Source organism: Manis javanica, chromosome 2, assembly GCF_040802235.1.
Source record: "Manis javanica isolate MJ-LG chromosome 2, MJ_LKY, whole genome shotgun sequence".
NCBI lineage: Eukaryota > Metazoa > Chordata > Mammalia > Pholidota > Manidae > Manis > Manis javanica.
The window spans coordinates 157,785,522-157,801,252 of NC_133157.1; the positions used below are offsets into that span (position 1 = coordinate 157,785,522).

Below are 15,731 nucleotides of genomic sequence, written 5' to 3' on the forward strand. Positions count from 1 at the left end.
GAAAACAGTATGAAGGTATCTCAAAAAAATGAAAAATAGAGTTACCAAAAGATCCAGCAGTCCCACTTCTGGGTATATATACATTAAAAAATTGAAATCAGGATCTCAAAGAGATACTAGCATTCCCACATTCACTGTAATACAATTTTCAATAGCCAAGATGTGGAAACAACTTAAATGTCTATTGATGGATGATGGATAAAGAAAATGTGGTATATACATATAATAGAATAGTATTCAGCCTTAAAAAAGAAGGAAATCCTATTATACACAAGAACATGGATGAACCTTAAGGACATTATGCTGAGTGAAATAAACCAGTCACAAAAAAAGAAATACTGTTTGATTCCACTCATATGAAGTAGCTAAAGTGGTCAAAATTGTAGAAACAAAGAGTGGATGGGTAGTTGCCCAGGGTTGGGGGCAGAGGGAGTTAGTGTTTAATGGATATAGAACTTCAGTGTTGTAAGATGAGAAAGATCTAGAGATCCAGTGAGCAACAATGTAAATATTCTTAACACTACTAAACTGTACACTTAAAAATGGTTGATGGTAAATTTATATTGTTTTTTTTGACCCAATAGAAAGGGGGACAAAAACAGCTGCCACACACAGTTGTTCTGAGGATAAAATAAAATAAAGCATTTAGCACAATACCTGGTATGTATTTAACACCCAAAAATATTTGCTATTAAAAACAGCCCTTGTTAAGAATGCAGCACTCCAGTTTGAAAAAGACAGATGCACCCCTATGTTTATCGCTGCACTATTTACAATAGCCAAGATATGGAAGCAACCTAAATGTCCATCAGTAGATGAATGGATAATGAAGATGTGGTACATATACACAATGGAATATTACTCAGCTATAAGAAAAAAACAGATCCTACCATTGGCAACAACATGGATGGAGCTAGAGGGTATTATGCTCAGTGAAATAAGCCAGGCGGAGAAAGACAAGTACCAAATGATTTCACTCATATGTGGAGTATAAGAACAAAAGAAAACTGAAGGAACAAAACAGCAGCAGAAGCACAGAACCCAAGAATGGACTAACAATTACCAAAGGGTAAGGGACTGGGGAGGATAGGTGGGAAGGGAGGGATAAAGGCGGGAAAAAAGAAAGGGGGCATTACGATTAACATATATAGTGGGGGGGGCACGGGGAGGGCTGTGCAACACAGAGAAGACAAGTAGTGATTTTACAGCATCTTACTATGTTGATGGACAGTGACTGTGAACAGGTATGTGGGGGGGCCTTGGTGAAGTGGGGAGCCTAGTAAACATAATATCCTTCATGTAATTGTAGATTAATGATACCAAAATAAAACTAATTTAAAAAAATCAAAAAAAAAAAAACAGCCCTTGTTAGGCCCCACATGTGAAACCATATTGAAGGTTTGGGTGTTTGTTTTTTTTAATTAATTAAGCTTTCATTTCTTTTTAAAAGAAATTACAGGTCTTACAACCCCTCATTAACTCTATCCTACATCTCCTCTTGAGGTCCAACTATTTGGTTGATGAGCTCTACTTTAGAAGGCTGAATAATCACTTCATATCTTTCCTGAATTCTTCATCTCGATGTTTTCTTTTACTGAAGTCACCACCCCTAAAACAGAGTTCAGATATCAGGGAAAATAGCATACCACTCACTCCCTTAGTATGCATATCCACACACACAAATACATTTCCTCTTCAAAGGCTACAGTATTCTCAATTTTAAAAATATGGTCCAGAAAATGCCTATGGTTAAGAACATTTTTAAGATAACAGGCACTGAAGTCTCAATAAAAACCATAAAAGCCTGTATATTTTTACATCCACTAAAAATAATCTATTATGGCACACTATACTATCTTCTATAATCTACTAATAACACAGTATTGGAGAGATACTATAGTATCTATGAGGAATAGTGTGGCAATGAGTAACGCACAAGTCATTTGCATTTGCTACCCCTTACTTGCAGAAAGCCTTCTTATTTACAAAGACATGTTTTCCTGGGTCTCCTCCATTCAAATATTCAATGCCTTCTGATTCTAGGACCTAGAGATTTCTACTTGCAATTCCAAGATATAAAAAACACATGATAGAGAGTAACTTGAATGCTTAAGATGAAAAAAATGTTTAGAGCATCACGATTCTTTGTAGTGGGGGGGCTGTCCTGAGTGCCGTGGGATGTTCAGCAGCAGCCCTGGCCAAAATACCACTAAATTTAAGGAGACCCAGTACAAGTTGTGACAATAAAAAATGACTGCAAAAATTACCAAGTGTCCCCTGTCCAGGGGATGGAGGGTGGAGGTGAGGGAAGCAATCGCTCCTGGTTGTGAACCACTGTTTCAGGAAGACCTGCAACCTACACAGTTTTCATTAGTACTGTGCATGGTTTTTGGTGGAGGACAACCAGGCAGCTGGCCAATCCCCATGCCTTTTTCTGTAGAACAGGCTAACGGGAAAACCTAGGTGGTAGCACTAGCTCCTGCAGGAGCATCCAACACAGCAGTACACGTGGACATGTCTATTTCTGCATTCCAGTCACTTTCCCCAGAAAGACACAGGAGAGCAATCCTAATGCCCAGGTATGTCTCTTCACCCTCATTTCTCTCTCTTAGAATGCCTACTCTAAAATCCACTTTGCCTCCATTTTTTTTCCGGAATCCCTATTCCTTCTTTTTGAAATTATGCCCAAAAAGAATGACTTGAAATTCCCACACACTTGAAAACACACTCTCATAGTCAAAATACAGACATGTGTCAATCAACATGTGCTACAATGATGTATAGGCTGGGGAGGAGTGACTCGACCATCCAAGGACTTGGGCTTTTAAGAATAACCATTTTTGTAGTAAAAATTTTTTTCAAAATACAGATAAGTTTATAATCCACAAATCAGTTTAGATTCAAAACAAGTTGGGTATATGACTTGAGCAAATCCTTTAATCTTTCTTTTTTTAAAACCATCATAACCATTGTAAAGGGTAGTATTAAGTAAATGCACACTGTTGGTGCAACAGATCTACAGGACTTTTTCATCCTGGAAAATACCCATTAAACACTAAGTCCCATTCCTCCTTGCCCTCAGGCCCCACCATTCTGCTTTCCGTTGGTATAATGTGACTGTTTCAGAAACCTCATATAAGTGCAATCACACCATATTTGTCTTTTTGTAATTGTTGTATTTCATTTAGCACAGTGTCTTCAGGGTTCATCTATATTGTAGATGAATGTCAGAATTGTCTTCCTTTTTGTATGTGTGTGCCTTTTATTTATCTATTTTTATGTAATGAGGTATAACTGATGTACAATATTATATCACTTTCAAGTGTAAAATACAGTGATTTGACATTGTATATATTATGAGATGGATACCACAATAAGTCTAGTTACCATTAGTCACCTTACAAAGTTAATGTTATTGACTATATTCCCCTTAGTGTGTATTATATCAATTCTTCCTTTTAAATAAAATGAACACTCAAGAATCCATTCCTTGGTTGCACTAGCAACATTTGAAGTGCTCAATAGGCACCTGCAGTTAGCAGCTATTATACTAGACAGTGTAGCTCTACTGTGGTTATTTGTATATACATTTGTCTTCCCCACTAAATTTACTTATACCTTCCCCTTGCCTAGCATAAGGCTTGGCACAGAAATGGTGTTCTATGGTTGTTGACTAGAGAAGAAAAATGGATATGGAAGTCACTTGACTCAATTACAACATTAAATCAAGCTCAACTTTTGTTAGGAAAATAAATGGCAGTTATGAATACACGTGACCAGGCCTGTTAGTTAACAGCCAGATGAAGAGAGACATAGGGCAAGGTCCCAAATGAAGGAGCTTCTATCCTCACAGAGCTTGGGGCCTGGCTTGGTGGCATGTGGAGGCATTCTGGTTTCCCAAGCATACAAGCTCTCTCCAACAGAAGCAGGATGCAAGAGCAGAACTGCCTTCCTTTTAAGGCTGAATAACATCCCATTATAAGTATATACACATTTTGTTCATCCATCCATCTATGGACACGTGGGTTGCTCCAGTTCCTGGCTGTTGTGAATAATGCTGCTATGAACATGGAAGTATTGGTATCACTTCGAGATTCGGATTTCAATCCTTTAGGATAAATACCCAGAAGTGGGATTGCTGAATCACATGGTAGTTCTATTTTTAGTTTTTTAAGGAACTGCTATCCTGTTTTCCACAGCACAAACCCTTTAACTTTGGAGTCTGGATTTCCTCACCTACCAAATGGTCATCTTCACAAATGGGGCTGAATGAGATTACGTCTGGGACTCATACTGGCTTGACTATTACTACAGAGAGAACTCAGCCAACCAACCAGCTCGTCCCCATTTCTGTCTGAGCCCCCTCTGCAAAAGAATAACTTCTGACCCTCATTCTCCAAAACCATTTCCAATACACCCAGCTCCTACATTTATCTGTGACCAAACTCCCAATGCATTGCTAACATTTCTAGATTGTTCAGAAAGAAAAAACAGAACCAAGCACATGGGCTTGTTTACTTTTTCTCCACCAAGGGGTCTTACAAGGTGAACTCACCTGGGGCTGCCCAGCTTGCAGACTCACCACAGACACGCAGAGGTCTGCTAACAGAGAGAAACCCTTCAACCCAGAGCCTCCAGGGTGGTGAGAGGAATAAAGAAAGTGGCACTTTCTTTAGTTAACATCAGAATGAACACTCTTTGTCTGAGGCTACTTTCTCTCTCTGAACTTAGCAGTGATTACAATGTCACACAACTGTAGAGTTTAAAAGTAGCCACAGAATGTAAATTAATTCAACCATTGTGGAAAGCAATATGGAGGTTCCTCAAAAAACTAAAAATAGAATACCATTGGGCCTGGGAATCCCAATACTAGGAATTTACCTGAAGAAAACAAGATCCCTGAATCAAAAGACATATACACCCCTATGTTTATCTCTGGACTATTTATAATAGCCAAGATATGGCAGCAACCTAAGTGTCCATCAGTAGATGAATGGATAAAGATGTGGTGCATATACACAGAGGAGTATTATTCAGCCATAAGAAAAAATTCCTACCATTTCAACAACATGGATGGAGCTAGAGGGTATTTTGCTCAGTGAAATAAGTCAGGTGGAGAAAGACAAGTACCAAAAATGATTTCCCTCATTTGTGGAGCATAAGAATAAAGTAAAACTGAAGGAACAAAACAGCAGCAGACTCACAGACTCCAAGAAGGGACTAGCAGTTACCAAAGGGAAGGGGGTAGGGAGGGAGGGAGAAGGGGATTAAAGGGCATTATGATTAGCACACATAATGTAGGGGGGTCACGGAAAAGGCAGTATAGCACAAAGACAAGTAGTGACTCTATAGCATCTTACTACACTGATGGACAGTGACTGCAATGGGGTATGATGGGGGGGACTTGATAATATGGGTGAACGTAGTAACCACAAGGTTGCTCATGTGAAACTTCATAAGATTGTATATCAATGATACCTTAATAAAAAAATTTTTTTAAAGTAGCCACAACTTATGAAACACCCAAACTGGCATTTTGCTTTCACAAATGCAGTAATGGTGGGTTCTTCCTAATAAAGCCGACCTTCAATCAGCAGCTCGTTTTGCCAACAGCAGCTCCAACCCAAAGCCCAGAGAGTAACTTCCCACCTGTGAGAGGAGCCAAAGATCTGTGGTCTTTAGATCTTTGCTACTCAAAACATAGTCCTCAGACCAGCATCACTGAACTCACCTGGGAGCATATTACAAATGCAGAATCCCAAACCCCACCCCAGACCTACAGAGGCAGAATCTGCACCCTGGAAAAGGTACCCTAGTGATTCAGACATATAATAAACTATCAGAAGGGCTGCTTCAGACTGCATACATCACAGAACCCATAGCCCTGGGAGGGGAGAGGTCAATAAAATCATGTACAGAAACTGTATAATAAATACTACTAAAAAGGCTGTTCTCTGTTACATGCAGATGGGTGAATAAATCAGTGAGCACCCAACTTTTTCCACAGTGAGGCAGTAAGCCCTTTTGCTTTTTAGTTAGAATCTGGTTGGTTTGTTTCTCAGCATCTTAGACTGACTAGCTTGTCTTAGAGGCCAAAAGTGACCACCACACAACCTCTATAAATTCAGTCATTGCTAAGGGAAGATAAGATGCACCAGTCTGCACACAGATTAAGCGTACATGTGAAACACGAACATTGCAACAAGGAGCTGCTCCAAACCACAGATGCTGTGCGGTTCTCACTCTGCACAGCCTCCATTCCAGCTGTTTCTCCACATGTCCTGGATCATTTCCTCAAATCCCTCAATGACCATTCTCCCTCAGATTAGTGTTCAGTGGAGATTTTCTTATTTATTCATGATTTGTACAGAGCTTACTTTCCAAAAAGGATTTTATGTGACTTACAAAAATGAACACATTGTAAACAAGACAAGCAGAATAAAAAAGCAGTTAAAAGTTTTAGAAAAGAATGTATATTCCCACACGATCCTTCCTGTTTTAGCTCCCCCATACCCCTGTCACTGTTCTTCCCCAGGAAATTGGAAGGGGATTAATGAGATTGATGAATTTGAAAATCAATAAATGTTCAGCTCAACTCCTCTGTTTTGCCTCTTGGGAGTGGGTAGGCACATGGGGAGTAAAAAATCTGCCCTGTTCCCTCTTGGTACCTGTGCTCCCACAACCGACCCCGTATGAGGAGACCCAAGGCTGCCACACTGTTGAGACCCAGCATTGCTTGTGGCCAGGTGGTAAACCTCTTTAACGGCTGGATTATTAAAAAGTTCATTTGCACAAAGATATGAGATATATTCTTCAATCTCACTTCTATCAGTTTTAAAACCAATATTTTGGCCCCCATGAATTTACTCCTTTGACTTATTTCTCAATTAATTTAGAACTCAGGCAAGGGGAAAGAGCATTATTTATTGGGCCCTTTCAAAATCCTAATAACAAGATCAGGAAAACTAATGTTACGAGCCACTTAGGGTAGGGCATTAATACTGGTCTGGAAAAAAATGTCCTTCAAGTACTGACTCTGTGGCATCTTACTACACTGATGGACAGTGACTGCAATAGGGTGTGGGGGGGACCCCATAATATGGGTGAATTTCATAACCACATTGTTTTTCATGTAAAACCTTCATAAGAGTGTATATCAATAATAAAAAAATTTTTTTTAATATCCTAAATTTTCTGGCTACTGAGACAAAAGGGAAAACATGACCAGTGTGGCAGATATAACTAAAGGCCACTCAGTATTCACTCCACCTTCATCTTACCTTTCCCTCCCATACAGACTGGAATATTTAAACTTTGCCTTCCCAAAAGTCATGTTACCTAGAAGAGACCAGGGCTTCCTACTCTGGCCATTGGAACATCTTTGAGAGTAAGTAGGGATGCCTCTTCATTTTCTCCTTCTCTGAGGAAGAGGCATGAGATGCCTGGGGGGCATCAGCCATTGCTAAGAAGTGGGTAGGAAGAGAGAAGAAGCTGGTGCTATTAAGGCCATACCAGCCCTTCACCACCTGTTCTAGTTGGATTGTAGCTCAAGATAAATAAACACCTAATTTATGAAAGCCATGGATGCATTGGAGTTATATGGTACTAAGGAATACTGAACTGAAAGATATATATATATCCATCTTTCATTGTTCTTATTACAATAAATAAAATCGTATGTATATACATATAGATTGCTCTATATAATATTGCTGAACACTAAGATTTCTCTATATAATTTTTCTAAGAAGTGACTTTTCTCTTTCTCATATACAAAAATATATATGTTTAAGAGTTTGAATACTCAGAAAAAGCACTATATCTTAGAAAGAACACAAATATATATATATTTATACACACACATATGTGTATGCACACATATATTATGTTTATATCACTATAAAATCTTGGTGAAATAGAACTCAACTAATTCAAAGCTTACTATACTTTTAAAAGACTGAGGAAATGTCAGAAAAAAAAGAAGCCATCAGTTAAACAAAATACTGCTTTATTTTAAAACAATGATGATTACTTCCGAGTATGTCCTGGGATGGGTTCTTGTTCACCAAACGTCCTGCCGGTCTCTGTGGGCAAATGAAGACCCACAGTGGTGAAACTGGGACTCCACAGAGCCCCTCAAACTTCAAAAGAGCTATTGTTATGTAACACTAGGCACAAATACACATTACAGAAATGCTCATACACCAAAGAATGGTGGGCATCAAAGGCTGATGTGCAGGAGCCCTGGTAATAAAACCTTGGGTTCACAGAAGATGACATTACTGGAACACTGACCAAGATTGCCCCGGACAATGTTTCTAAGGAGGGATTTCCTAAGGGCAATGGTTTAATTTCCCAGCTAATGTTTCTTTCCTTTTTTCCAATCACAAAAAAGTATGTTTAAGGGCTTTCAAGTTCAGAAACAATGAAATTTCTCTCACTCATCTGCTGCCTTTCTAGGATGAGTCTGAATTCCTCTTTAACAGAGCAGAGTGCCGCCTCTTACAGTGGGCAGAACGCTTGCACACAGGGAATCCCGTTTGGTCCTCCAGCTGTGACAGTGAGGATAGCAAAAATAACAATCCCCACATGGAAATAGAGGCTGGGAGAAGTTAAGAGATTTTTCTGAAGTCTCATAACTAGTCAGTGGTAGCCAGACTAAAATATAACTCCTCTACCTCCTCATCCATAGCTCTTTCAAAAGCACTGTGTCAATTCCAAGCCTTCTCTGTGGCGGGAAGTCAGGGTCGACACACCAGGGAGTGGAGTGTCTGCACCCACACTGCTTGGCCAGGGATCGGCCTCTGCCAGTCACTACTTATCCTGAGTATCACCCAACTGCAGCTATGGCTTTCTATTCTAGAAGGGCATTCTTGTATTTTCCTACCTGGTTAGCCATCCTTTCTTATTTCCCTGTTGGTTCATGAGTATCTTTTCCCGAAAAGATCAAATTTCTCTTTCTCCTTGAGATATAATTACAAATCTTGATCTAGTTGCCAACCTCACTTTTTACAAAGCTTCTACAAAGCTTTCTCTATGCTCCAGGTCAACACTAACCCTCTTTCCTTGCAGAAGGAGTTAGAGCATTTAGTGGGTATAAAGTATAAAGGCTGCTGTGTCTCATCTATGACCACACCTCTTCGTTAAAGTTGCCAGAATGTTAACATCAAACACTCAAAAGATTAATAGATACATTTACATTCCATCTCAATGATTTTAACATTAATTCAAATATTTGTTCTTGCCTGCTATTACTAAGCTGCTACCTGCTTTTTTTTCTCTTCGGTGGTTGTAATGAGAAGTTAGGAACACTGACAGAAATATTAAGAAAGGGGTGAGTAGTTTAAAAGGCAATAAAGAAGAGAAAACAATTTTGTGAAAAGTAACAAGATATTTAACCAGTTATTTATTAGGAAAAATCCCACATCATAATAGACTAACATGGCTCACGTTCCAAGAATCCAGCAGTCTCTCTTATTCTAATTTGTACAGAAGTTACCTATAAAACCTACTTTAAAAGGTTTAGAGAACGATCTTGTTTTGCATGTTTTAGTGACTTTAGTCTGTTCTGCAGCCTTCTGTACCATCCTCAGAACTCCGCTGAACATGGCCCACCCTTTGCTTTCAACTGACTCTCAGCGCCTCTTGACAAAGAGCATGCAGACGGAGGGGAGTTCAAGGTCTCTGGGGTCAGACAGGCATGAGTTTGAAGCCCTTAAGCAAGTCACTTAAACTCTCTGAGCCTCAATTTCCTCATTCATGAAATAGGGAAAACAATTCCCATCTCATAAGGTCATTGAGAACACTAAATAAGATAGTACATGTAAGATTCCTGGTACTCAAACCACCGCAACATTCACTGAGATCCATTTAATATGAAGCAGAATTCTCACAAGTTTCCCAAAGAACGTGTCTTAAGTCATTCAGTAAAATTTTTTTTTTAAACCAATGATTTTTCAATACCTAAAGAAAAAAAAGGAGGAGGTGGAGTAGGAGGGAAAAGCAAATATCATTTGTGTAACTCTCCTCCCCTTGCATGTTATCACTCCACACCCCCACCTCAAACTGGCAACAGTCCTCAGGTGCTGGGACTCTCATTTTTGGTCATCCCAAAAATAGCACAGTGCACAGCACAGAATATATACTTGCTATTTTTCTTCTTGGTGAGCAGTCACTACCAGAAAAGTTAGATTTCAGGCCTCTTATTAGTGGATGTTCTCTGTATACAGCTCTGCCTGTGTTTTTGATGGAGCAAATTTTGTGTAAATGATACCCAGAAATGGGGTAGAGAAGGGGGATCTAAGTGTTCCAAGTAAATGGAGGCAAAGATCAGCAAAAATGCAAAAAAAAATTGGATATTTACAGAATCAAGGTATCACTCTAAAGATTACATATTACTTTTAGAGGAAGAAATGTATGTTTAAGATGGAAAGCCTTGGCAATCACCCACTCAACCAAGTGATCAAACTTAACATCACTAATGAATTTCCAGACGCATGTAATATGGTATATAGCATCCGCTATGAAGTAGTCAGACCAAAAATGTTTGGTCTAAATCTAATCAAACTTTTAGCCTGAACTTCAGGTATACAAGAAATACAGGGAATGGAGAAACACGGTGATGCAAGAAAATCATGAGATAATCAGGAACATTTCACAAATCAGCTAACCTCATCCCTTCAAAAAGTCTATGTGATGATGAAGAAAAAAGTTGAGACACTGTTCTAGATTACGAATATACTAAAAAGGCTAACAGCCAAATGTAGTATGTGAGTGAATTTTGATTGGTTCCTCATTTGAAAACAATATAGTTATAAAAGGCATTGAGGGGACAATTGAAATTTGGATATGGATTGGATATTTGATGACATTAGAGAATGATTAACTTTTTTAGGATGTTAAAGGTCCTGCAGTTATATAAAAGAAAGCCCTTATTTTTAGAAAATGCATTCTGAAATATAGCAGTGTCTGCAGTTACTTTCAAAGGACTTAGCTCCCCAGCCAAAAAATATATTACATACATACATTCCCACATATACAAGCTGATAAAGCAACTATGACACAGTGAATAATGACTGGGTCTAGAGAGTGGATATACAGGTGTGAATTGTACTATTATTTCAACTTTTCTATATATTTGAAGATTTGTCATAATAAATATTAGAAAACATGAAGCCAAAGTAATAAACAAGCTATTCCTCTCTGCTCTGAATGGAAATGTCTTTCTCTTGCATTTAATAATAAAAATAAATTATAAAACTCGTGTCCTAAAACATTTGGGCCAGTTAATGGGGACCAGAAATGGTTCAGACACCCTCTATAACAAATTCTAGGAACAATAATACTAAGAAAAAAAGCATACCCTTCTTAAATGATGGGTATCATTTTCATGGTCCTTTGAAACCTTGTTATTCCCACACCAAGGATCTTATCAGCAGATGGCTAATAAATTGTTAAATGTAGCTAGTATTCACTTATTTAACATTCAGTTTCTAATGATGTAAAATCCTTTATATTATTTTTGTTGGACTCTAGGAAAGAAATAGAAGAAAACAAAGATCTCATCAGCGCAATTGATACTCATTCTTTTCCAGGGTTCAAATTCACCCCTTAAAAGTTCAGAGTTGAAGCGGCAACCGAGTACAGGAGGTGCTGAAAACCATGCATATTTCTAGTAACGCCGTTTTTCTACCTGCTGCAATGGCTGCATGGCCTTCACAGGAGCACCCTGTAATTACCCTAAGCACCCCTGCCCACGGGGGCTGGTTCCTGCAAGTCAACTCACCAAATCCAAAAGCCAGTGCTTTTCCGAAAGGAGTAATGATTATGCTTTCAAGTTCATGTAATGGAGGGTTTTCAATCAACAATAAAAAACAGCTTTGGATAAATTTTACAACTTGTGAGCATGCTTCTGCATAAAGATAACCTAGTTATGTGACATTACTCAAGTTTTTTGTGTTTTTTTTTAATAGCATTGCAGGTGATATGGTAGAAATACAGGAATGGAGGCAATAAATCATGTTTTACGTAGGCTGGGTTCTCCATTAGCCCTGCTGCCGGTGACAGGAATGAGAAGCAGCTGTAGATGAAACCAGTAAACAATCGAGAACTTCATTCCACATGCCAGGTACCTCTATTCCTTCCTGAACTTTCTAGAAGGACAGCTGGTAAACATAAATTTGATAAATTAGAGTTTCTCCAAAAGTAGGCAGCAACACAGAAAAGAGTATGAAGTGTGACTCCAAAAACTAGTTCAAAGAATTCTCAACTATTTCTCTCCCAAACTGAAACGCATCACACTAAGGCTAAAACATAAAATAAACTGAAGCTTAATGTTTTCAAAATATGTAATATATTATATATAGTTATATATATATATATATAATCTCATCAGCATGATTGATGAGTATATACATATGTATGTGCATGTGTGTGTGTGTGTGTGTATACCTCTAGAAAAATGTGATAGTGTTTCCTTTTGACTTTCTAGTTCAAGTGTATCTGAGAGGACAGGAAAGTCTTACCTAAGTACAGGGATGCATTTTCTTTCTTGACATTGTCATCTAAGTAGGTTGGTCCCAGGGTATAAATAGGTGTGGAGCCCATTCCAATGAGAATCTGAGCGCAGATGAATAAAGCCACATAGACCCAGTGATTATTTCCTCCCGAGTCCTTCAGGCAGGCGGGAGGCTCCAAAGTCACTGTGGAGTTGCCATCCTGGCACAGACCGTCGTTGGAGGCCGAGGCATTCAACTCTTGGATCTGGTAAGGAGGCGAGATGAAGTGAGGTAAAGTGAAGAGGGCAGCGCCCACGGCGATGAAAAGTCCGCCCACCGCCAGCCACAGGGGCCGCCGACCCCGACCACCAAAGTAGCTGACGAACACCACCACCACCAGGCTCCCGATGTCAAAGCAGCTGACCAGCAGCCCCGACTCGGAACTCTTCAGACTGTAGCGCCTTTCAATGGTGGTGATGACACTGCTCAGGTACCCGGAGACCATTAAAGCCTGGATGAAGGTCAGAAAGCACATGCAAACCAGAAAGCAACGGGAATCAGTGAGGACCACATAGAGGCACCTTCTCCCCTGTAGTGTGGCCAAAGCGGAGGACACCGACACGGTTTTGCTGTCGTCCACCCTGTGGTTACAGTCCACGAGCCCTACCACCTCTGATGAGGTAGATTGGGCAAAAGGGCTGGAGGTCAACTGGCTGGGGCCTTGTTTCAACTCCTGATGGCGCAAGGAATCTGTACGGCCTAAGGCTGGCTTGCCGCCTACACTCGCTGGACTAAGGTCTGGCCGGTAGGAGGCGCTGTGCAGAACCGGTAAACTCCTGGACCGCAGGGTCTCGGGTTCGTGCTGCTTCTGGACAGCTCCTACTGTGGCCGGTGCTTCCAGCTGCTCTCCCGTCTGGGGCTGCAGCCCAGTACCTTCGTCCATGGCTCTTAGAATTCAGATTTGACCAATGATTACATTCAAAGACTCCGAAGCTTTTCATCCACCGGCGCAAGGGCCCAAAGCCGGGCCCACGCAGTTGTGTCCAGCACGGACCGGGGCTGGGAATGCAGAGCGGCGCAGCAGGGCATCCTCACCAGCAACGAGGCGCCCAGAGCATCCTGATCACAGACGCGGCCCCGAGGTTCCGCAACCGCGTGCCCCGGGGGGCAGGGGTCCGCACGGTCCTGCTACGAGCCCTGCTTGGGGTCCACCTCGGGGCGGTAGCTCGCAGCAGGAGTCTTGAACGTCCCGAGCGCATCCCCGTAGCCGCCGCCGCTCCGCCGGCCGCCCGGAGCGAGTACTACCGGGGCGCAGCGTGTGGGTACTTAGCGCTGCTGCCCGCGCCGCATCCCGCCGGGCTGGCTGGACCAGAGGCTCCCTGTCCTCGCCGCCTCGGCTCGAAACACCCTGGGGCGCAAAGACGCCAACCTGCAAAGCAGAGAGAGGTAGGTCAGCGAAGGGCGGCGCGGCTGGGACTGGTGTCTCGGTGCCTCGGGGGCCAGCGCTGGGTGACTCGGACGGTCCCAAGTGTGACCGAGGGACGAGTAAGGATCGAATCCCGGGAGGAGGAGGAAGTGGCTGCACGCTGCAGCCTCTAGTGCCTGAACAATAAGCAGCTGGCGGTCGGCGGAGACCCTCCCTCATTGTCTACCGCGGACCTGCCCCCGCCCCGCCCCTTTTGCCTTAAACAGCGCCTCTGCTTTTATAAGTTAATAATTATCAACCTGGCAGCTCTGACTCAGAGGCAGTGTCTTTAATTCCAGTGAACTAATTGCAACCTTTTGGTACTCCTACTCCATTACTCAAAATAGAAAATGCCCGAAAGAACAAAGGAAAGTTTGTTGGGTTTTTTTGACAAACAATGCATTCCCAGTCCCGATGTTTAAAAAAAGAAAAGAGGGAAAGCTACGTGTGTACAAATGTGTGTACACACTTGTGCGCAGGCACGTGTAATTGGATGTGGATTCATCTGCTCCATTAATTAGAGACACGTATTCAAAGCCCAAGGCAGCCGCAAAAGGTTCTAGTGCTTGCCACTTCATTCCCAACTCTAAAAATAAACCTCCCGCCCGAAAGAACTATTCAATTACTAACACCGGGCCTTTGAGGCTGCGGCCCACACCAAGTCCCAGCGCGCACTGTCAAGAGAAACTGAAAATCAATTTGCTTTGCTGAGGGGCGGGGAAGCCACTACCAAACAAAGAGATGCCGGCACGCTGTCACAGAGCGCGCTGGGCCCAGGGAGCAGTCTGGGCATAAGGGGGCCGGCAGGGAGGTGTGCTATTTACCACCAGTGTGGGCCCGGGGTGTGGGAACGCGCGCGCGCACACACACACACACACACACACACACACTGTGTCGGAACCCCGTGCGCGATCTCTTACCCCGCTTGAATTCAGCGAGAGCCGAAAACAGGTGTGCCCCCGGGGTTAAACCCTCGCCCCTAATCTCGGGTACTCCACGACATTCCTCTGGCGGCGGAGAGGTGTGCACCAGGTGGGGGAGCAAAGCCGGACTTCGCTGCATTGGGTTTCATTCTGCGGCGCGCTTTTGTGATGCTGCTGAGAAAAGAAAGAAGGGTAGAGGAGAAAGGCGGGGTGGCTGGGCGGCCAGGGGCAGCCGCTCCGGCGTCTCCCCCGGCTCTGTGGGGCCAGACCGGCTCCCAGGTTCCGGGACTGCCCGCTGTTCACGGGCTTCCCCGCCTCCTTGATCGGGCGCCTTCCCGGGGAACCCCACCGGCGGCCGCGCGCCTGGCCGGGGAATCCCGACCAACTCCGTCCCGGCACCGGGGCATCCGAGCCCCTGCCTGGGCGGGCCTCCACACCTCGGCGCAGACTCCGAGGCACGCGACGAATCCCGGCAGGGAGCTCTCGGGGCCGCCGTGGAATTCCAGGGACACCCCCTGAGCGCGCGCGCAGTGCACACACTCACACACCGCCTGAGGACAGGACCGCCGCGGAGAACTCGCTGCGCCTGCCCCAGAGTACAAGCGGCCGCTACTCACTGTTAAGTCGGTCGGTCAGTCTGTCTGTCTAGTTGACTGTAGAGTGTTGGGAAGTGAGGGCTGTGGAGGTGCCGGAATTCTTGGGAGCCGCCTGAGGAGGCCGCCTCGGTCCAGCTGCGGAGAAATCGGTGAAAGAGACTGTGACTCAGGCTGAACTCTTCCCGCAACCCCTCGCCTGTCACCCAAGCCTCTGCTCTCGCAACAGACACACGAGCACTGAGACTCGCCG

The 15,731-nt window shown here is 42.9% G+C and overlaps 1 protein-coding gene across 9 annotated transcripts in view; it reads right to left on the reverse strand.

Annotated features, from left to right (window-relative positions):
- The window catches only part of SLCO5A1 (solute carrier organic anion transporter family member 5A1), a 135,502-nt gene extending 122,061 nt beyond the window's left edge, over positions 1-13,441 (reverse strand). For all 9 annotated transcript variants that reach the window (XR_012128245.1, XR_012128244.1, XR_012128243.1 and 6 more), the window contains exon 1: positions 12,525-13,441. Coding sequence is in view for 6 of the 9 variants with exons in the window: in XM_036998224.2 (XP_036854119.2) it covers positions 12,525-13,440 (916 nt within the window). In the remaining 3 variants the exon portion in view is untranslated. The remainder of the gene's footprint in view (positions 1-12,524) is intronic.
- Positions 13,442-15,731: the final 2,290 nt, after the last annotated feature.